At 41.4% G+C, this 22,014-nt stretch overlaps 1 protein-coding gene across 3 annotated transcripts in view; it reads left to right on the top strand.

The window, feature by feature from the left end:
- Positions 1-22,014, top strand: part of POM121C (POM121 transmembrane nucleoporin C) — a 49,907-nt gene that overhangs the window by 20,391 nt on the left and 7,502 nt on the right. For 2 of the 3 annotated variants that reach the window (XM_038539143.1, XM_038539142.1), the window contains exons 2-7: positions 4,259-4,474; positions 4,774-4,932; positions 6,574-6,654; positions 8,743-8,914; positions 20,822-20,913; positions 21,551-21,624. In XM_038539143.1, the coding sequence (XP_038395071.1) occupies positions 4,410-4,474; positions 4,774-4,932; positions 6,574-6,654; positions 8,743-8,914; positions 20,822-20,913; positions 21,551-21,624 (643 nt within the window). In that variant the 5' untranslated portion in view covers positions 4,259-4,409. Of the gene's footprint in view, positions 1-2,565; positions 3,138-4,258; positions 4,475-4,773; positions 4,933-6,573; positions 6,655-8,742; positions 8,915-20,821; positions 20,914-21,550; positions 21,625-22,014 lie in introns of those variants that run through there. The other variant, XM_038539141.1, reaches the window with a different exon arrangement.

Genomic DNA, 22,014 nt, shown 5'->3' with positions numbered 1-22,014 from the left:
ATTTCATAGATTGTCTGGTTTTTGTTGTTGTTCTAGGTGAGAGGATAAATCTGGGGTCCCTTTGTTTCATTACTGTCAGAAGGGAAAGCCCCTATTATAGATTTTGATACATTATATTTTCATTTTGATTCAGTTCAAAATATTTTCTAAAGTCCCTTGAGACTTGCTATTTGACTCATGGATTAGATTGTATTGTTTAATTATCAAGTGTTTAGAGATTCTCCTTTTGTTTTTGTTACTGATTTTCTAGTTTAATTCCATTATGCTCAGAGAATGTACTTTGTTTTATATCAATTATTTTATATTTATTAAGACTTCTCTTATGATCCAAGATATAGTCACTATCAAATACCTTTACACATAACTTTCCTATTTCACCATACCCCTTCTCATGTCTGACTTGGCACCTCAGATGTCCCACTTCCTGCTTTCCATATCACAAATGTAATGACCTTATGGTAGTATAATTACACTTACCCTGCCCACGACCCCGCTTTTGGTAATGGTTATTACATCTTTTCATTCTATATTTGTTACATCCACCTATATAATGTCTCCTTATTTTTACTTGAAATAATCAGGTCATAAAGCAAATCATGAAAACGCAGACTTTTACATTCACCAAATTGTTTACCATGATGGTCTTCATTCCTTCATATAGTTCCACATTTCCATCTGATATTAGTTCCCTTTGGGCTAAAGGGCAGCCTTTAACATTCCTTGTAGTGCAGTTATGCCAGTGATGAATTCTCTTAGATTTCACTTATCAGGACTTGTCTTTTAGCACCTATGCTGTCTTTTCCTCTACAGAAGTGTTGACTTTTAATGTAGTCCTATTTATCTCCATTTTACTAAATGATTTGCAGGTTTGTGTGTCCGTTTCTTCAACCTCTAAATACTGGGGTGCCCTGGGGCTCAGGTCTCAGACTTCTCTATGTTAATTCCCAAGTAATCTTAGTCTCACAGCATGTGTTCACTGATGGCTTTTATGTCTGGCTCCTCCTCTGAATTCCAGTAATAAATGATAATTTAACAGACCCTTGCTGAGCTAGATATTATCCATAGTCCTTGAATGGGAAGTCTGCACTCCCTACCTCTACTTCCTCGCTTTCCATTCATAATTTAACTCACTGCAGCTTGGCTCTTGTCCCATTCTTCCACTGCTACTGCTGAGATTTGTTCCTAAGTAACACAGCCCATCCCCTTTTCTTTTCAAATTAAGTCTTTCATGAAATCAGACAGAAGCAGAACTACCCTTGCAGCGGGTTAGGGAGAGCTGCCTGCCTTTCTCATCTCTTCAGGTTGCTTCAGGCCTCTTTCCTGAGTGCTGCCTATCCTTTAACCTCTGTAATCCCTCAAACTGCCTGATCTCCAGCCATCCTCCTTTCCATCTCTGTGCCTCTGCACAGTGCTCCTGCATCTGCTTGAACCCGCTTCAGCCACTTTTTGTCCACTCAGGTAACACCTCCCAGCCTGTCTTCCCCTTTTTCATTCCCTCTCTTTTTTGTGCCTCCGTTATCACTCTGGCCACAGTGAATTGTAGCTTTCTACTTACACATCTCTCTTCTCCACTACACTGAAGGCATGGAGATCAGAGACCCTGGCTTGTCCCTTTCATCTATTTAATGGCTGTCAGTGGAGTGAATGAATGGTCCAGGAAGCTGAGCTAGATAAAAATCTTAATTGGCAGACCACCAAGGTGTTTTTTTTAATGGTTTTATTAAGATATAATTCACATACCGTACAGTTCACAGGGCTGTACGATCACCATCATAATCTAATTTTAAAATATTTTTGTACCCCCTAAAAAGAGAACCCCATTTTCCAACATACACCTTCCCCAGCCCTCGCCAACCACTAATCCACTTTTCCAGACCACCAAATTTAACATAGGGTACAGTGATCACAAATCCTCAAAATCTAACCGATTCTGGACTATGATGTGAAATTTGGTCGGTAACTGTCCCACTCAACCAATTTGTACGGCAGGAAGTCAAACTTAGCTTGCAGCTTCAGATTTGATCCGCAACACATTAGACTCTTGGACTGCATGATCGGGAATTTATTAGAATTAGTTCCACACTGAACAAGGGTGGTTGTTGGGGGCTGGTCTGGCTTTTCACTGTTGCTGTGCAAGTAAATCCCCTTTGGCAGAAACAGGGCAACTGAAAAACTCACCATCTCTGGTAGCAATCGTGAAAAACGTGCCCGGTAACAGCCTCTTCCGGGGAGTTCAGCCCTCTGGAAAATAACATGGATCAAGCATTACGTGAGCGGTCGCTTTCCGGAGCTTTTATCTTTAACGCGCCTCTTCACCGGCTCACCCCGGGTGGGTGCTGCGAGCTGGAGGCGCGGAAGCCGGGGAACACCGACCGCAGTGTTTCTGTGAGGCGGCGTTTGCCGAGCGGGGTCGGATCTAGCGCGTTGCCAGGCAGCAGCAGGCGTTGCCCGCGGCGGTCGCTCGTCCGAGTCGCTTGCGCTGTGACGCAACAGGCGCGCGGTGACGCGGCGCACGGCGCGGTGCACGCTGGGATATTTAAGTCTTCTCCGCGGCGCGGAGCCGCGATGTCTCCGGCGGCTGCGGCGGCTGGCGGAGGCGAGCGGCGGCGGCCGATAGCGAGCGTCAGGGACGGCCGGGGCCGGGGAGGGGGCTGCGGCGGCCCGGCCGGGGCGGTGGTCCTCGGCCTGTCGCTGTTCGGCCTCGTGCTGTACCTGGTGCCGGCGGCGGCGGCGCTGGCCTGGCTGGCCGTGGGGGCCACCGCGGCCTGGTGGGGACTGAGCCGCGAGCCCCGCGGTTCGCGCGCCCTTTCCTCTCTCGTTCGGAACGCGCGGCGTCAGCGGCCCCTGCACGCCTCGCCTCCGGCTAAGTCGGCGGTGAACGGAAACCTCCTAGAGTCGCGGACCCTGCTCGAAGGACCGGACCCCGCCGAACTGCTCCTCATGGGCAGTTACCTGGGCAAGCCCGGCCCCCCGCAGCCTGCACCCGCCCCGGAGGCCAGGGACCTACTGGAGAGGCCTGGCCGCCGCCGAGCACCCGCTCGCGCTGCGCCGCCTGCGCACTCGGCCCATCTTGTGCACCACACTCACCCCTCTCTCCCCACTCCTCTTCTCCGACCCCCTAGGAGGCCTTCCCACCGGTAAGATACGCCCATCTTCCCCACACCCTCCTCTCTGTTGACCGGCTTTGAGTGAAGGGCTTGATTTTTAAATCAGATTTTCTTTTTCATTAAGTCCAAAGTGGACTCTGTATCGCTTTGTCCTCTTGAAACACCTTGGTGTGTGTCAACCGTCCCGCCTGCCCTCCTTGAGCCTTTGGAATGAGATGTGATGCCAGAGCTGCTTCCTTTTTTTTTTTTTTTTTACCGTTTTTAAAACTGAATTTTAGTATAGCATTTAGAAGAATACTTGATAAACTACTAAAATATCCCTGCTTCTGGTGAAAGTATCTATGCCTTTCGAGAGTAGTTATATAGTATATTTTGTTACATTTTTCCTTTAAACCAACAGGAGCAATTCAGTTAGTCAAGCTCAAAGAGGTGTTCCCGGAAGACCCCTCTTTGATAAAACTTGATTGTCAAAGAGGCAATCCCATTTACCTCCAATAGCTGAGCATTACCAAGGAATACAAAACTGGTGAAAATATTAGGTTATCAATAACTATATTTAGTTGAAAGATGAACTTTAGGTGTCAGAAATGTTTGAATTTGGGTGTATATTACTTATGACTCAGCATAAAAGATTGAAAAGACTTAAGAATTCTTGAAAAGTTCCTCCTTGCATGTCCTAACACGCATTTTTCTTCCATTGCAGTTTTACATGTGTAGGCAGGGTTTTCAATTTCCCTCGCAAAATTGTCGAAGTCCATTGGGACAGCTGTTAAGCAGCTGCTGCTGTCCATCCTTAGATGGAATGGGAAACCATTGCCATAAAAATGCTTTGTTTTGTGTGGCTCAAAAAGCAGTTTAAGGGGCTCCTGGGTGGCTCAGTTGGTTGAGCGTCCTACTCTTGATTTCTGCCTGGGTCCTGATCTCAGGGTGGTGAAAGGGTCTGCATCAGGCTCTGTGTGATCAGGGCACAGTCTGCTTGCCATTCTCTCTCCCTCTCCCTCTGCCCCTCTCTTAAGTGTGCTCGCTTTCTCTAAATAAAAACCTTGTTTAAGCTTTCTGGAAGATAACCCACATGATTCTTTAGTAATTTGCATTTTCTGCCATTCTTTCAGGCTTCTTTGTTTTTATAACATGTCTCCCATTCTCCATAGGGATTGTGGGACTTTATCAAACCGGTTTGTAATAACACCTCGAAGACGATATCCAATCCAGCAGGCCCAATATTCCCTTCTGGGGGTACTTCCTACAGTGTGCTGGAATGGTTATCACAAGAAGACTGTGCTATCTGCTCGTAATTCCAAAATGGTGTGCAGCCCAGTGACAGTGAGGATTGCTCCTCCAGATAGTAAATGGATTCGTTCACCAATGTGAGTGTTAAACTGCTGGCAGAATAAATTCCTGTTTATTTCCACTTACTCTTCCACATCTGTTCCTCTAACAAAACAACTGTGAAACGAAAAAGGGGAAGAAGCTGCTTATTTGAATCAGAAATCCCTAGTTTTTTGTTTTGTGTGGGACTTAATTGTAGCTTTCATTGCTAAGGGCAGTTTCTTTCATTGTATGGTTTTGCTTATTGGTTGGCTTCTGATTTCCAATGACTGAAATCTGTGCTATATGACATGGCTATTAATGTATCTCAATGCCAGAATCTTGTTTTTCATTATAGACCAGAGCAGACAATCAACTCAACGCTGTCCTCACCATCAAGTAATGCCCCAGATCCATGTGCAAAGGAGACCGTACTGAGTGCCCTCAAAGAGAGGAAGAAAAGGACAGTGGAGGAGGAAGATCAAATATTTTCTGATAGCCAGGAAAATAAAAGAAGGTAACAGGCCCTGCAGAGTACTAAATAGGCCACCCACACAGACTCCTGTGATTTGTTGAAATACAGATCACTCCCAAAAAGCAGAGACTAACTCCACAGTTTGTGAGCCTCAGTGGGTGCCCTTCTTTGGCTTCCATGGAAGAGCTTAGTAACAAGGGCTTTAATGCTGTTAGTTTCCTGCAGTGCAGGTTAAATTTTATAACTTAACTTTTCCGTAAGCTGACAGCTATTAGCAATGTTAGCCTCATACTTTTGATACAAATGTGCTCAAAGCCTTTTTTTTTTTTTTTTTTTTTTTTTGAGAGAGAATGCTAAAAATCTTTCCCTGACCAGCTTGTGTTAATTACTTGGGTAAGCACCATTCAAATGTCATATTTGTGCGGAAGGAAATGCTTGTCGAAGCAAAGTGAAGACTGGAATATGGTAGATTTATTGGTAATGAGACTAAACCTAATTTCATTATTTGGTTTCTGATATTTTAATGAAAATGAACCGTCTGTCTCCTAACTGTGGAAAGAGCAGAGGTTGAAGTCACTAGTTATGATGCATAGCTTCTTATGGCTTTCCAAGAATCAGTTAAGGACTTCACTCCTCTTTTAATTCAACAGATTGAGCACCTTAAGTTTGTGCCTGGGCTTGCTCCAGCATTAGGGCAGTGAGCAAGAGAGTCCCCATGGGCCTTGCTTGGATAATAAAATAAGGAATTAGAGATTGTAAGTGTATAGAGGTTTTAAAAAAAAAAAAAACACAACAGGATCATATAACAGACTAATAAAGGAGGTTTTTTTTTTAATATACATTGATCAAGGAAGCACTCTGAGAAGACAAGTGGACCCCACTCTTGTTAAATATAACCATTGCCCTCCTCCCCATTACCTAGACCAGATTGTTCATATCCTGCAAAGTTGGCTGTCTTTGATACTGCCAATGCAAAGTTAGGTAGGGAGATACTAATAAATGGAGGTGTTTTTATGTAACAAAGGAAGATCTCATGATGAGTAGAAATGACTTAAAAGTGAACAATTTGAACTAATGTCAACTGGCTAAGCAGGGGTGGCAAAGAGTGGGGGATGTGGCAGTGGGAGAGGGTATCATTCTTATGGTCCAAATAGGTCTCTCATATTATCCAAGTTCTAAGTTTTCTTGACCCTGGTGAGCCTAAAACAGGATTCTGTATTATCTTTCTCATCCTTGGAATAAGCAGTGATTATGGGCACCATGCATAGGCAGTTCTTACATGAGATATGTGAAATTTTTCCCTAACAGACTTATTAACCTCTAGAGCATTATGGGATGTGTGAGTTAGTCCCTAAAATGTTTTTAAAACATCTGTTTGTGGGTGGTAGGGTATTAAATTTGTGATTATAATACTTTGGAGAGAAGTTAGCAAGTAATACACCGGAGTAAGTTCAAAAGGTCTTGAAGCATTTTTACACTCATTATGAGGACAATCCTAGAATAAATCTACCTTTCAGAATCTTTAGGATTTGAAGCAGCCTTTTTCTTGTCTAGCATAGAACCTATATACTATAGAAATAGTGTAAGAAAAAAAATAGTGTAAAATTATAGGAATATGAGAAGATACTCTAAGGAAAAAAAAACTGTCAATTCATTTAATTGAGGGTTTTTTATTTGTCACAGGCGCCATGATAGCAGCGGGAGTGGACATTCAGCATTTGAGCCCCTGGTGGCCAACGGAGTCCCCGCTGCTTTTGTGCCTAAGTATGTGAGAATCCATCTGAATGAGGTAGACTGGGGAAGGGCACGGTTGGAGCTGTTGTCTTGTAGATTTTCCTCTGTGTTGGTTGTATTGCTTTATTAGTCCAGGTACAGATCTGTGATATCTGAGAGCAACATTTTAAGTCACGTCCCATAATAACTATCATCTGATTTCTTTTAGTACTTTTTCATTAATATGGATAAAAAGTATGGTACAGCTAAGAGTTTGTAAATATATTTCATAACTATATAATAAACAGGTTTGTGCAAAGGTTAAAGTGCAACAGTATGAAATTTAAGATAAATGTTAAGTTTGTACGTTTGAGTTTATTTATTTTATTTATTTATTTTTTAAAGATTTTATTTATTCATGACAGACACACAGAGAAAGAGGCAGAGACACAGGCAGAGGGAGAAGCAGGCTCCATGCAGGGAGTCTGACGTGGGACTCGTTCCTGGGTCTCCAGGATCAGGCCCTGGGATGAAGGTGGCACTAAACCACTGAGCCACCCAGCTGCCCCTGTATGTTTGAGTTTAAATACATTTAAGAGTTGGATGAGAGGGATCCCTGGGTGGCGCAGCGGTTTGGCACCTGCCTTTGGCCCAGGGCATGATCCTGGAGACCCGGGATCGAATCCCACGTCGGGCTCCCGGTGCATGGAGCCTGCTTCTCTCTTTGCCTAAGTCTCTGCCTCTCTCTCTCTGTGTGACTATCATAAACAAATAAAAATTAAAAAAAAAAAAAAAAAAAAAAAAAGAGTTGGATGAGAAGGAAAGTGGCTTATGAAAAGATTTGTGGTAACTTACATCCTTATTGAGTCAGGAGGATGATAAGGCTGCCAAAAGAGCTAATGTGCTTCCGGTCTGTGCTGATAGGAGAACAGAGACTAGAATGGAGCAAGGGAGGGGTAATTGTGCTTTCCTCAATTATGTTCAGATTGTCCATGCAGTGTTGTGTTTGGGTCGATGTCTACACTGTAAGAGGATAAACACAACCTGTCCTGTGTTCTGAGTGAGTGAAGCAGTTGTAAAATGTTACAGGGTGGTGGTGTTTGAGTGGATTTTGAAAGTATAAAGTATGGATCCAAGGGGAAAAAAATATGAAGGGGAGTTAAGGGAATGAGGGAGGGAAGGATAATGGTCTCCAGAAACCTAAAGAGCAGTTGCATGAAGAAAAGGCCAATAGTTGTTTGATTTGGCTCCAAACAGATGCCCAGGTGAACTATAGGTGGAAGTTAGAGGAAATACATTTTGAGTGTAAGAATAAATTAGCCTGTAGTTAACATTCATTACTATAGGAGAAAGTGAGTTGTCTACATTGTAACAAAGATTAGGTAACTGTTGTAAAGGAAAGATGTTTCAGTTGGAAGCTTAGAAAAACTGGTTGGTTTCTCTTAACTCTGATTTTTTTAGTAGGTTTATTGAGGGATAATTGACAGATTGTGCTTTTTTAAAAGTGTACAATTTGGGAATCCCTGGATAGCTCAGTGGTTTGGCGCCTGCCTTTTGCCCAGGGCGTAATCCTGGAGTCCCGGGATCGAGTCCCATGTCGGGCTCCCGGCATGGAGCCTACTTCTCCCTCCTCCTGTGTCTCTGCCTCTCTTTCTCTCTCTCTCTCTCTCTATATATATATATGATGAATAAATAAATAAATAATTAAATCCTTAAAAAATAAATTAAGTGTACAATTTGATAAGTTCTGACATGTATACACCTGTTATACCATTGCCATAGCCAAGGTAATAAACATAACGGTCACCTTCAAAAGTTGCCCCATGCCCATTAGTAACACCTCCCTCCAGTCCTGCCCCCATCCCCAGGCATCCATTAATCTGCTTTTTGTCACTGTAGATTAGTGTGCATTTTTTTCTAGAATATTATATAAGTGAAATCATGCATTTAATTTTTTAAATATTTGTCTTTCCCTTCCTGGCTTTGTCTGAGATATTTAGCTGAAATGGTAACTATAGTATTAAGAGCTTCATTTTTTTTTATTGAGTTTATTTAAGAAATGTTTTGTGACCATGGATGAAGCCTTAAAAGAATGTTGCCTTAAATAGCACAGCTCACTGTCTTTTTCTTTTTTATTAGGCCTGGCTCTCTGAAGAGAGGTCTCAATTCCCAGAGCTCAGATGACCACTCGAATAAGAGATCTCGCACCTCTTCCATGAGCTCCTTGACGAGCACGTACACAGGTGGCATCCCTAGCTCCAGTCGCAATGCCATTACTAGTTCTTACAGTTCTACTCGAGGTTTCTCTCAGGTATGTTCATCTTGATGCATGGGAGAAAGGTGTTCTGAGCATTAATTAATTGATTAGCCAGTGTTTACTAACCTCATTCCATCCTTCAGATATTAGGATTACCTCTGAGCTAAAAGAAGGTGCAGATCCTCAAATGGATGCTTAGACCCAGGGGACAAAATAGAAATCCCAGAAAATAAACCAGTTCATGTGGGGACACCTGATACCAAACAGCCAGTATTACAGATAAATGGACAAAGGATGAATAATTCAGTAAATAATACTAATTTGATTGAAAAGGTAGATTCAGTCTAAATTGCACTGAGTCGTGAAATTCATCTTATTGTCATTGAGAATTTAGTGAAAGTTTTTTAAATATTGTAATTTTTAAAAATTCTTTTTTAGAAAAAATTATTCTTTCTTAGAGAATATAGTATGGCCTAGGGAACTGAGCGAGCTTTGCTACCAGATTCAGAGTCACATTTTAGTTCTGACACTTAGTAGCTATAGGACTTTGGGCAGGTAAATCACTTCAACTTATCTTTTCTCATCTCCCAAGGATAAAATAAAGATTGTAGGTAATGCTTAAAAAATATCCATTACAGTACATGTCAATAAGCGGGTACTCTATATATAGTAGCTAGAAAAAAAATAAAGTGTGCATGGAAGAAGAGTTTGAGAGAAGAATGCTTTTGAGATAAGGTAATCCAGAAGGCTTTTACAATAATGTAAATGAAAGATGAAGGCCTAAGCCTGAGCAGTTCTAGGAATAACACCACAACAGGCAGATTGAGGATAATTCTCAAGAGCCCTAGGATTTTCAGAATGGTTAATGAGTACTGGCTTCAACTTAGTCACCAGCCATATTGACCCCTAACAAGAGAATCAGCCTGTCTTTTGAAGCCAGGCACTGACTTCTTTGTAGCTTATGAAACTTTATGAAAGTCCTGGATGGCATCTTCTTCCAGTATAGGCTTTCTGTCTTGAAATTCCCGTTGTTTGCTGTAGCCCCTTTAATTAATGATCTTAGCTAGATCTTGTGGATGACCTACTGCAGCTTCTACATCAGCCTCTGCTGCTTCCCCTTGTTAGGGAGATGTCTTCTTACCTCACTGAGTCAGCCTCTACTAGCTCCAGACTGCTCTCCTGCAACGTTCTCACCTCTCAGCCTTCATGGAATTAAAGGGTTAGGTTTTGCTCTGGTTTAGGCTTTGGCTTAAGGCAATGTTGTGGCTGGTTTGATCTTCTACCCAGACCACTCAGACTTTCTCCAGATCAACAATAAGGCCTTTTCGCTTTCTTATCATTCATACATTGCTTTTTTTTTTTTCATTTATATATTCATGTGTTCATTACAGTAGTACTTTTAATTTCCTTCAAGGACTTTTCCTTGGGGCTCACAACTTGGCTGTTTGGTGCAAAAAGCCTAGCTTTCAGCCTGATTTGGCTTTTGACCTGCCTTCCTCACTAAGCTTGCTCATTTGTAGCTTCTGATTTAACGTGTGAGATGTGCAACTCTTCCTTTCAGTTGAACACTTAAGAGGCTACTATAAGGGTTGTCAACTGGTATAATTGCAGCATTGTAGTCTTTCAGCAAATAGGCCAGAAGAGAGGGAGAGAGATGGGAGAACTGCCAGTTAATGGGACAGAGCACACATATTTATCAGTTAAGTCTGCCACCTTTTAAAGGTGTGGTATGTGGCTCCTCAAAATAATTACAATAGTAACATCAAGGATGACTGATCACAGATCACCCTAACAAAGGAAATAATAATAAAAAGTTGGAAATATTGCAACACTTAACCAAATGTGAGACAGAGACAGGAAGTGAGCGAATGCTGTTAGGAAAACGCCACCAATAAGCCTTGCTTGAAGCAGAGTTGCCACAAACCTTCAATTTGTTCAAAACAGCAACATTTGCAAAGTACAATAAAACAAAGTATGTCTGTACTCATCTGTTCTTAAAATCTTTTTTATTATGTCAAATTTCAAATGCATACAAAAGGAAAGGGAATCTAATGGACATCCCTATGCTTCACTAGTTAGTTACTAGCATTTTGTCTATTTCATCAGTCCATCCCCACCCTGTTTTTGCCCTGGAGTTGCATTTTACAGTAAATTACAAACCTGTCATTTCTTCAGTGTTTTTTATTATTATTTATTTATTTATTTATTTATTATTTATTTATTTATTTATTTTTAATTTATTTGTGATAGTCACACAGAGAGAGAGAGAGAGAGAGGCAGAGACACAGGCAGAGGGAGAAGCAGGCTCCATGCACCGGGAGCCCGACGTGGGACTCGATCCCGGGTCTCCAGGATCGAGCCCCGGGCCAAAGGCAGGCGCCAAACCACTGCGCCACCCAGGGATCTCTATTTTTATTGTTTTTAAGATTTTATTTATTTATTCATGAGAGAGAGAGAGAGAGAGAGAGGCAGAGACATAGGCAGAAGGAGAAGCAGGCTCCATGCAGTGAGCCTGACGTGGGATTTGATCCTGGGTCTCCAGGATCATGCCCTGGGCTGAAGGCAGGCACTTAACCGCTGAGCCATCCAGGAATCCCTCTTCAGTGTGTTTTAAAACTTTTTTAAACATTAATGACCACAGCACCATTATTCCTCCTAAATAGCAATAACTTTTTTTTTTTAATTATGTTCTTTTTTTTTTTTTTTTTTGATATTTTATTTACTTATTCAGGAGAGACACAGAAAGAGGCAGAGACACAGGCAGAGGGAGAAGCAGGCTCCATCCAGGAAGCCTGATGTGAGACTCGATCCCGGGACTCCAGGATCATGCCCTGGGCTGAAGGCAGGCGCTAAACCGCTGAGCCACCCGGGCTGCCCCCCCCCCCTTTTTTTTTTTTAAGATTTATATTTAATCATTTGAAAGTGAGAGCAAAAGAGATCACAGTGGAAGAGGGAGGGGGAGGAGCAGACTCCCTGCTGAGCAAGGAACCCAATGCGGGGCATCATCCCAGGACCCTGAGATCATGACCGGAGGCTCATGATTGACTGACTGAGCCACCCAGTTGCCCCAATAATTTTTTAATATTAGTTAGTATTGCTCCATGTTCAGATTGCCCATGTTATCCTAAACTTATTACAGTTCCTTTGTTTGAATGAGGGACCAAACATCAATTCTTTTACATTTGGTTCCTATGTTTCTTAGACTCTCTGAATCTGTAATATTACTATTTTTTTCATGCCTTTTTAAAAAAAAAAACTGGATCATTTTGTTCTGTGGAATTTCCCACATTCTAGATTAATTTTCTGTCATTGTGGCATCATTTTAACATGTACAGTTTCCCCTATGTTTGTAAACGGGAAGGTGAGTCCTGAGGCTTGATTAGATTCGAGTTCAGTTATTTGGCAGAACATTGCACAGGTGATACTCTGTACTTGTGATTACATCACCCCAGGAGAGCATGAGGTCTAACTGCCTCCCATTTTGGAGGTTAGTAATGACCCCTGAGCTCAGCTGTTTTCAGTCCAATTCTTCCATTTTAAGTTCTCTGTTTTTCATTTGATTTTAGCAGCCATATATCATCTTTACCTAGGTCCATGATTTTATTAGGTTGCAAGATGGTGGTAATCTAATTCTCTTGTTCTCTCTGCATGTATTAATTAAAATTCTATACAGTAGAATGTGCCTTTCTGGTGGATTATGCAACTTTAGATCCTTGTGGTCATGAGTTCAAGTCGCACATTGGATATAGTGATTACTTAAAAATAAAATCTGTTTTAAAAAAAAAATTGTTCTGGGGTGCCTGGATGGTTCAATTGGTTAAGCATCTGATTCTTGATCTCAGCTCAGGTCTTGATCAGAGAGTCATGAGTTCAAGCCCCACCTTGGGCTCCACGCTGGGCATGGAGCCTACTGCTACAGGGCTGGATCCCACAACCCTGAGATCATGATGTGAACCAAAATCAAGAGTCACTCAACCACTGAACCACCCAGGTGCCCCATATTTGTGTCTTTTATGAGTGAGTTTGGGCAGATTTTCACGTATTAGAGAAACATTCCAAATGAACTAAATATTTAAATGTAAAATAAAAACCATAAAAGTGTTTGCAAAAACAGGCTTCTCATGCATTGCTGTTGGGAGTGTCAATTTATACAGTTCTCTGGAGAGCAGTATGGCAGTAATTATCAATATTAGAGATGTATGTGTCTTTTGATCCAGTAGGTTTGTTTTTAGGAGTTCTCTTTGTATACTCAAGAGTATATAGGAGGGTGTTGATTGTAGCATTTTAATAGCAGAAGCTTGGAAACAATGTAAATATATCTGGGGGGGGGACTGGTTAACAGTATTTCCATAAGTTTTATAAGCTACATACAATACTGTGTAACTATCAAAAAGAATCAGGTAGCTTAATAGGCACTGGTGTGAATTCAAAAATACAGAACAAAAGCAAGGTGCGGAACTGTGTATATACTGTCCTCTGTTATTTGTGTGGCTGGTTTCTTTAATCTTTTAACATGCATAGAATAATTTTGAGACATTTTATTAGAAACCAGGAGTAACTATGAGGTAGAAGGAAAACTTTTTACTGTGTACTCTGCTCGTTGGAGTTTATGACATGTGCTGCAAGTACTGCTTTTCCTGGTTTCAAAAAGTTTTTAAGGGACCCTGAGTGGCTCAGCGGTTGAGTGTCTGCCTTCGGCTCAGGGCATGATCCTCGATCTGGGGATCAAGTCCTGTATCGGGTCCCTGTGAGGAGCCTGCTTCTGCCTCTATGTCTCTGTATCTCTCATGAATAAATAAATAAAATCTTTAAAAAAAGGGGGGGGGGTTAGGTGTAGATAGCTGTTAAGATTAAAAAAAAAAAAGATAAAATTCCCCTGTTCTTGGAGTGCCTGGGTGGCTCAGTCAGTTAAGCAGCTGCCTTCAGCTCAGGTCATGACCTCCCTGGGATCAGGCCCTGAGTCAGGCTCCCTGCTCATCAAGGAGTCTGCTGCTTCCTCTCCCTCTCCCTCTATATGTGTACTCTCTCAAATAAAATCATTAAAAAAAATTTTTTCCCTATCCTGGCTGTCCCAGTCTTCATCCCATAGGTAGGTACCTGTTGTTAACATTTGTACTATGTGTGCAAACAGATAATACACAGAATTTTTTTTTAAGACTTATTTATTTATTTATTCAGAGAGAGCGAGAGAGAGAGAGAGGCAGAGACAGGCAGAGGGAGAAGCAGGCTCCATGCAGGAAGCCCGACGTGGGACTCGATCCTGGGTCTCCAGGATCACACCCTGGGCTGCAGGCGGCACTAAACCGCTGCACCACTGGGGCTGCCCAATACACAGAATTTTTTGGTCTGTGTTACACAAATGGGATCATTACATTATATGCTTTTTTTGTCTTTTTGATCACATATTACATCGCATTCTATGTCAAATCTATATTGAAAAAAATTTTAAATTAGAGTGTAATGTAGAAAAGTAAATATCATAAGTATACAGTTCCATGTTATCACCACCTAGGTCAAATAATAAATCATTTTCAACACCCAGAAGCCCCTCTCATATCTCCTCCTTCCTTCTTGAGTATTAGCACTATATAGTCTTATCTATTTTTAAACTTTATATAAATGGAGACCAGCATATGCTTTCTTTGTGTTTGGCTTCTTTCACCCACTGTTTTTCCTTATGAGATGCATCTAGCATCCAAGTTGTTGCATGTAGCAGCAAGTCTTATTCTGTGTTCATTTTCTTTATGTGAATATACCATAATTAATTTTTCCTCCTGTTGGACATTTGGATTTCCATATGCATAATGTTGCTATGAATATTCTTGTGTTAAGTCTTTTGGTAAATATATATAAAGTATGTGTAATATTCAGTTGTAGTAGATGTTAAATCATTTTTTATTTTTTATTTTTTTTTTTTTTAAATTTTTTTTTAATTTTTATTGATTTATGATAGTCACAGAGAGAGACAGAGAGGCAGAGACACAGGCAGAGGGAGAAGCAGGCTCCATGCACCGGGAGCCCGACGTGGGACTCGATCCCGGGTCTCCAGGATCGTGCCCTGGGCCAAAGGCAGGCGCCAAACCGCTGTGCCACCCAGGGATCCCCATTTTTTAAAGTTGTTTCAGTTGATACTCTTACCAGTACAGTATGAGGTTTTGTTCCTGTGGTTATACATCCTCACTAACACTTGGTGTCTCCAGTCTCTTTAATGACCCATTCCAACAGGTGTGAAGTATTTCGTTGTGGTTGTAATTTATGGTTATAATTGTAATTGTTGATTGCTAATGAAATAGAGGTGTGAACTGTTCGTTGGCCATTCGTACTTTCTTTCTGATTTATAGAAATTCTTTATATATTCTATATACAAGCTCTCTATAAATTGTGTGAAATCATTGTTCTACTCTGTCTCATCGCTTCATTTTCTTCACTTTACACTTATGGTTAATGTATTGTGTGCATTGTATAGGAATTATTTGTCTACTTAAAGTCATGATATTATACTACCTTCTAGAAGCTTTATTCTTTTTCTTTCACATTTGGATCTGTAATCCACCTAAAGTTGATTTTTGTATATGGTGTGAGGTAGCGATCAAAATTAGTGTTTTTCCATATAAATATCCACTTGACTTAGCAACATTTTCTTTTTTCTTAGCAACATTTATTGAAAGAATGGACCATCCCTTTCCTATTGCTCTGTAGCACTGCCTTTGTTATAATTTAAATGTCCATAATACATGGATTATTTCTAGATCTGTTCTGTTCCATTGGTCTATTTTTGTGCCCTATACCCATCTTTTTTTTTTTTTTTTTTAAGATTTTATTTATTTATTCATGAGAGAGAGAGAGAGAGGCAGAGACACACACAGGCAGAGGGAGAAGCAGGCTCCATGCAGGAAGCCTGTGGGACTTGACCCCTGGACTCCGGAATCATGCCCTGAGCCAAAGGCAGACGCTCAACCACTGAGCCACCCAGGTGTCCCCCCATCTTTTTTTCTACCCTGTACCACATAGTCTTTTAGTTTTGATGTGTAGTAGAATAAGTCATCCAACTTTCTCCTTCTCTCCTTCCTCTTCAGAATTGTCTTGGATCTTGACCTTTTGCATTTCCTTGTCAGTTTAGAATCAGCTCGTCGGTTTCTATCAAAAGAAAGGACACTTGTTGAGATATTAAGATTGCCTTTAATCTACCAATTATTTTAGAGAGATGATATTTTTTACATGTTGAATCTCCCAATCCATGAACATGGGATATCTTTCATTTCTCTTTTTTTTTTTTTTTTTTTAAGATTTTATTCATTCAAGAGAGAGACAGAGAGAGGCAGAGACATAGGCTGACAGAGAAGCAGGCTCCTCACAGGAGATATTTAGAAAAGTAAATAAAAGTAATAAAAGTAAAGTCCCCGATATGGGACTCAATCTTAGACCTCAGGACCATGCCCTGAGCCAAAGGCAGACACTCAACCGCTGAACCACCCAGGGATCCCTCTTTTATTTCTTTATATCATCTTTAGCTGCTCCGTGTAGTGGTCCTACATATTAAACTTATTTCTAGATATATATTTTTTTGATGCTACTATAAATAGTATGTTAAAATCTGTTGCTGATGTACACAAATACAACTGATTATTATATTCAGAAAATTTGCTAAATTCCATAATATTCTTTTGTATATTTTTTAGGATTTTTGTGTGTACATCATGTTGTCTACAATGACAGCTACTTTTTTTCTTTTTCTTTTTCCTATCCTTATATTATTGGGGACTTACTATATTTGGTTAAGACCCGAAGTACAATGTTAAATAGAAGTGATAGCAAACATCCTGGTTTTTCCTGATCTTAAAGGGAGTGCTTTCCTCATTTCTTGTTATATATGCTGTTTGGTGTAGGGTTGGTTTTTGGTTTTTTGAGGGTTTCAGAGAGAGAGTGTGCTCAAGGTCAGGATGGGGGAGGGAGAGAGTCTCAAGCAGATGTTGCACGAGTGCAAAGCTCAATGTGGGGCTCAGTCCCACAACCCTGAGATCACAACCTGAGCCAAAACCAGGAGTTGGCCACTGAACTGACTGAGCCACCCCAGCACCCCTGATACAGGTTTTTTGTAGATAGGAAGTTCCTTTTTCAAATTTTTTGAGATTTGCTTTGTGGCCCAGCACATGTTCAGTTTGGTAAATGTTTCCGCTTCACTTGAGAAATTTTATGCAGTGCTCACTTATGATTTATATTCCTTGGAATTTGTCATGTGGTTTGATGTCTTTTGATGGTTTTGAAACACCTCAACCATTTTCTTTTCAGATGTTGTTCTGCCCTATTTTCTTTATTTTCTTGGTGTCCAGGACACGTTAGACCTTTTCTGTTGGTCCCATGTCTGTCTGTGTTTCCCATCCTTTTGTCTCCTCATCTCTAGTACTTCCCTGGTTCAGTTTACAGATTTTCTTTAAATTTTTTTTTTTTTTTTTTTTTTTTTTTTTTTTTTTTTAATTTATGATAGTCACACAGAGAGAGAGAGAGAGGCAGAGACATAGGCAGAGGGAGTAGCAGGCTCCATGCACCGGGAGCCCGACGTGGGATTTGATCCCGGGTCTCCAGGATCGCGCCCTGGGCCAAAGGCAGGTGCTAAACCGCTGCGCCACCCAGGGATCCCCAGTTTACAGATTTTCTTTAGCTTTGTGCTATTTTAGCTGATCCATCACATTCTTAAAGCATTATTGTTATCTTTCTTAGGCTTATCTGCCAGAATTTTCCATGTTGTCATTTAAATTATTATAATAATATTCCAAAGTCTTGTTCAGTAACTCCGGTATTTGAATCTTCTGTGGTCTATTTCTGATGTCTGCTTTTTTCCTCTGGGGGATTGGGTAAATACTACTTTCTTATATACTTGATTTTTGTTGTTGCTTTTTTATGTCAGACATTGGAAAAAAAAAATGTAAATGGTGCCTTGAAGCTCTGAATGATGGTATCTTTCTCCAGAGAGATTTTGCTTTTTTATTTTACCTCTGGCAGTAGCTAGGATAGGGGCAGATTACTTCTGTCTGGGTGGACTTGACATGATTCTGAGTTGGTTGTCGGTTCTTATGAGGGCTAGTTTATTTCTGATTTCCCCTGTATCCCCACTTGTAGTCTTGGGAATCCAAAAGAAAAGCTTTAGGTCTTGTTAGGGCCCCTATACTTTGGAAAGCCCTGAATTCATTTTTGTCTTTCCAACCATGTGAGACTGCCAAAAGCTTTTCTCAGCCTCTCAACTGCAGCTTTTAATTTTGGAATTGGCAGTCACCATGAGAGAAAAAGGAGACCTAAAGGTGAGAGCTCACCCCTTGGCTCCTCTTCTCATCTCTGTGATGTCTCACCACCCTAGTTAGCTCTTCCTTACTGCCATGCCTTCACACGGATGGAGGTCACACCTTCTTCAGCATTTGCTGTCATCCCTAGCAGGAATGTGGCTCTTGAACAACACAGCCACTGCCTGAAAGAAGGTCAGAGTTTATTATAAGTGCCCTCACTCATTGTGGAGCATGTGACCCCCTGCAGGAAAAATACACCCACTGATGCTAATTGCTATTTGGTGTTCTAAGTAGTGACCAGTGCCCTGTTAACGTGTGGTCTTTGCATGTAGAAGTTCTCAGAAGTAGGTCTTAGAAAGAGGAGTTTAATATGAAAGTTCTTTATGTTGAAACTTCTCTTAAAAAAAAAAAATGTACTGAGGTAGTGATTATCTTCAGTAATCAGTATAGGCTACAGGCCTAATATTTGATGCAAATGACAGTAGAGATCTTTGACTTAACTGTATTTTTCCAGGGGGACGCTAGGAAATACCCAGATCTACAGCCATCCAAACTAGAAATTCTAGCTTTGAATTATTTCAAATAATATTTATAGTAAAATTATTACACATGTTGGATGGGGACCAGTTATTGAAAAAACGAGCTGTCCTCTAACCTCTTTGTGTACAGTATTGATCTCTCCATGTGTCTTAGAAGACTTATTTTCCAAAGTAGGAACATTTACCATTGCCTTCGGCGCTTCAAACCCTAGCTTGCCTCTCTGGCCTTGTCCCCAGTTGTTCCTTTCTATGTTCTCTGTATCAGCCAGCCCAGGATATTTATTATCTTCTTGGAGCACTTGATACTTCCCTGCAGCCTTCCTTTCCTTGTTCTGTTCCTGCTGTGGGATGATGTGTCCATTCTGTCATGATCCTGTACAGCTTGTCTGTCTTCAGGAGCTTTTTGTGAAGTCATGAAAGGCTCTCAGACATCACCTCCATCCTGTACCAATTCTTCTCACCAGCTCTGCATCCTGTCTCTTCTGGGGCTCCCGTGCAGAGACCTCTGTTACCTTTTGACTGTTACAGTCAATTAGTGTACTCTCTTGTCTCTTTTCCACATTGTAAATTTCTTGGTGATGGAGTGCTCTTGCTCATCTTTGCATTCTTTGTCAAGTAGAAACCTATAGTACCTCTCTAAAGTGGAAACTGAGCAAATAAAAATTGAATTATAGTGTGGAACTAAATCGACTGCTAGATACATAGATTGACTATTTATTTTTATGACTTGTTATATCTTTTGCTACCTTTTCACTTGATATGGTCATTATACTTATGTGGAGTTCCAGGACTCCCATGCTTTTCTTGAAAATGTGTGCCTTTAATTTTATGGTTTTTGTTTTGTTTTGGGATGTTTTTATTTCCTGCCTGCATAGGTTTTATTTCTATTTTATGGAAATGTATGGTTGAAAATTCAGATGATACAAAGCGTGTACAGTAGTTTTCTTGCTGCATAGCAATACTTTTTTTTTTTAATTTTTATTTTTATTTATGATAGTCACACAGAGAGAGGCAGAGACACAGGCAGAGGGAGAAGCAGGCTCCATGCACCGGGCGTGGGATTCGATCCCGGGTCTCCAGGATCGCGCCCTGGGCCAAAGGCAGGCGCTAAACTGCTGCGCCACCCAGGGTTCCCATAGCAATACTTTTATTAAAGAGAGGTTTTTTTTTTGTTTTGTTTTGTTTTTAAGATTTACTTATTTTAGAGGACACGTGCAAGTGGGGTGAGGGGCAGAGGGAAAGCAAGAATCTCATGAAGACTCCCCACTGATGAGCACAGGGCTTGATCTCACAACCTTGAGATCCATGACCTGAGCCAAAACCAAGAGTTGGGATGCTCAACTGACTGAGGCACCAAGGTGCCTCTAATATGATGTAACTGTTGCTGAATTAAGAAATCACCAGAAGCTCCTCAGTAGGAAAAGGTCTACGGTGATAGCTTAGTATTTTTGTAATTAGGCTAAAGACTTAATGCAACTGTGGACAGAGTGCTTGCTCTGTGTTACTTTGTTGGGAGGCTGCTTTGCGGGAGAGGAGTTTAAGAACAGAGCATCTTTGCTGTCAGGGGGATGTTGCAAAAGTTATAAATGTCATTTATGCACATTTTTTAAAAAGTAGTAAAGCTAAATTAATGAAAGGAAGACTAAATTAGTTTACTGGCTTATTTTGGTTATAGTAGGATTCGGGGGGAGTGGTTGGAACAGTTTCTTAATTTTGTCAGTTCTGTAGACAACATAGAGTAAACGTGCATCATAGCTCTAAACCACTACTGAACATAACATTCCCCTTAAAGTACATTGACTCCTTGAACATTTATTAGTTATCTTTCCCTTACTTGTTCAGATTATTTTCCCCCATAGTTAATACTGGCAGTTGATCCCAGGAATCCGGGATCATGCCCTGAGCCGAAGGCAGATGCTCAGCCACTGAGCCACCCAGGCACCCCTAAGATTTTATTTTTAAATAACCTGCACCCAACACAACCCCAAGATTAAGAGTCACATGTTCTATTGCCTGAGCCAACCAGGCACCCCATAAAGAGATGTTTAAGTCACTGAAAAGGAGACTTGATATGCAGTGCTGAACAGAACACAAAGTTGTATTGTCCTGTAGGCTTGGTCATGTCGCTGCTGTTTGCCTTTCAGTTTTGGAAGAGAAGTGGGCCCAGCTCATCACCATTCTCTAGCCCAGCCTCATCTCGCTCCCAGACACCAGAGAGGCCAGCAAAGAAAATCAGGTAATGAGTCCTGACTCATGCTGTAGATGAATGAGAGGGCGGGAAAGAAGAACATATACTCGGCTCTTAGGCTTCCTGCAGCTATGATTTGGAGAATCTGAAAAATTGCCATTGAGGACAACGAAATCCTGCCTTCACTGCTCTCCTCTCTTAATGGTCTCCTGTGCTGACCCTAGAAGCTCTGCCTCCCTTTCTCATCCTGCAGCTCAAGTGACCAGGGTGTGCGTGGAGGCCACGGAGGGTAGGGGGACAGAGGAAGTTACGTCAGGGGCAGAAGAGTTCACATTCTAGACTCCCAACTGACCCTCTAGGCATCGAAAGTTGACTAGAACACTGCTTTTAGGGGTCAGAAGTGTGACTGCAGCTCTCAGAGACTTGGTGGATTGTAAGTAAGGTTTTGAAGGTTATTGTTTTTGTTCCTGCTGAGACAAAGGTTTCCCATGGCATCTGTGAACAGACTCCCTTCGTTTTGTAGGAATTTTCTTTTGATTTCTTAAATATTTTATTCTGGCATACTGTAATCTTAAATCTTGATTGTTCTAGACTTTGGCCACTTGGTAGTTAGGAGGGCATAGGAAGTCACCTGTACTCTGTCAAGAGGTGTTTTTAAGCGCACTTGTGCCTCTTCTGCCTGCAGAGAAGATGAGCTTTCTCATCACTCCAGTTCTTCGACTCCATTGGCAGCAGACAAGGAGGCCCAGGGAGAAAAAGGTAGGTTGATAAGTGTGCAAGAATGTTTTGTGCTGGGAGTGTTTCTGGAGGGTGTGTAGACCATTGCCTCTTGGAAAACCTGCATGGAGCATCGCTGTGTGGAGGGCCAACCAGGCCCAGAAGGAAAAGGGCTTATTCAGAGATTCGTAGTCTGGCACGGGTGGATCTACAGTGCAGCCCAATGTGCCTATGGCCTGGTGATCCGCTAAGGCAGAGGAACCTGTGAGCAGTCCAGGAAACGACTATCCAGTAAGCACTTAATGTTTGCATTTGGGGCAGTTACCTCTTCATACTCTCCTATCAGAAATCTTGCAAAAACTATCCAAAATCCCAGCCATGGAAGATACAACCTTTCAGAGGTACTCCGTGAAGATTCAGTGTGGAAAGATC

The sequence above is a fragment of the Canis lupus genome, chromosome 6 (genome assembly GCF_011100685.1).
Source record: "Canis lupus familiaris isolate Mischka breed German Shepherd chromosome 6, alternate assembly UU_Cfam_GSD_1.0, whole genome shotgun sequence".
In the NCBI taxonomy this organism is placed as follows: Eukaryota; Metazoa; Chordata; class Mammalia; order Carnivora; family Canidae; genus Canis; species Canis lupus.
The sequence above is the reverse complement of the archived record's forward strand: the minus strand, read 5'-3'. Positions and strand labels throughout refer to the sequence as shown.